This window comes from Caenorhabditis briggsae (genome assembly GCF_000004555.2).
Source record: "Caenorhabditis briggsae AF16 supercontig from assembly CB4, cb25.NA_166, whole genome shotgun sequence".
Taxonomy (NCBI): domain Eukaryota; kingdom Metazoa; phylum Nematoda; class Chromadorea; order Rhabditida; family Rhabditidae; genus Caenorhabditis; species Caenorhabditis briggsae.
The window spans coordinates 480-1539 of NW_025543418.1; the positions used below are offsets into that span (position 1 = coordinate 480).

The 1060-nt window shown below is 39.4% G+C and overlaps 1 protein-coding gene across 1 annotated transcript in view; it reads right to left on the minus strand.

Annotated features, from left to right (window-relative positions):
- Positions 1–205: 205 nt before the first annotated feature.
- The window catches only part of CBG24470, a gene marked incomplete at both ends in the record, with an annotated part of 7904 nt that continues 7049 nt past the window's right edge, over positions 206–1060 (minus strand). The window contains one exon of the mRNA XM_045241037.1: positions 206–659. Coding sequence (XP_045100860.1) covers positions 206–659 — 454 coding nt within the window. The remainder of the gene's footprint in view (positions 660–1060) is intronic.

Here is a 1060-nt window from a genome sequence, read left to right on the forward strand (position 1 = left end):
GAAATTCAGAAATTCAGAAATTCAAAAATTCAGAAATTCAGAAATTCAAAAATTCAGAAATTTAGACTTGATATTTATACATGGTGTGCTTGCTTGGTCGTTTATCATGGCGGCCTAGAAGACCCAACTTGCAAATCTCAAGCACCATGTTACCATGGCCTAGAAAGCACATCAGTTGCATTTTTTGTGGGCCATTATTAGACCTTCAACTACGGTACCCTAGAAAACAAAAAATCACCTCCAAACTCTGTATCGCAATGATATAGGGTGTACTTCGATCATTCAGACACACTCCATACTTCCTCCGACAATCATCCAACGACGGTCCGACGAGACTCATCACCACAAATTTGCATCCCAAATCTTCACTTTTCCCACGATCCACAAACTCCACGAAATGTTTATACCCCTGTGGATTTGTCTTCCTCGCTTCCAAAATCGCCATCATAACTCGAACTTCGACTTTCAACCGAAGCATCACTTTTTTGCCGTCCTCACTTTCGGTTTTCAACGCGTATTGCTTTGCCTTATTCCTTTCATCAAACACTTTATAAACGTCACCAAATCCACCACTTCCCAGAAGAGTGACAACCTTCCAACTGAATGGTCCATTCTTGATGACGTCATCAGGACTCATGATTTTGCGACCCTTCTTTTTTCTGGAATAAAACCCAAAGGGTTGAACATTTTTTTTGAAGACCTACTTGGTTTTCTGCTCTTTACTTTTACCGGGACGAGATCTTTCCAATTTTTCACGGAGAGTCATTTTGAATGATCGTAATCGATGATCAGTTGTATTAGTTAATTGTTGAAAGTTGAAATAATCGATAATTGGTGGAATGGGTAGATTGAGGAGAACTAGAGAGACCCAGGTCAGGATGTCAACTGGGAGAGGCTGGGCAAACTTTTTTTTGGTTTTTTTTTAATTCAGGAATTGTGTTTTGAAAAGCATTTTTGCGTAACTGTGTACCGTATGTGTACTGCAGGTGTACTGTATGATGTTGTGCTACGGTATACCTTTTGGAACTTTTCACTCCAAATAGAACTTTTCATTCCAAAT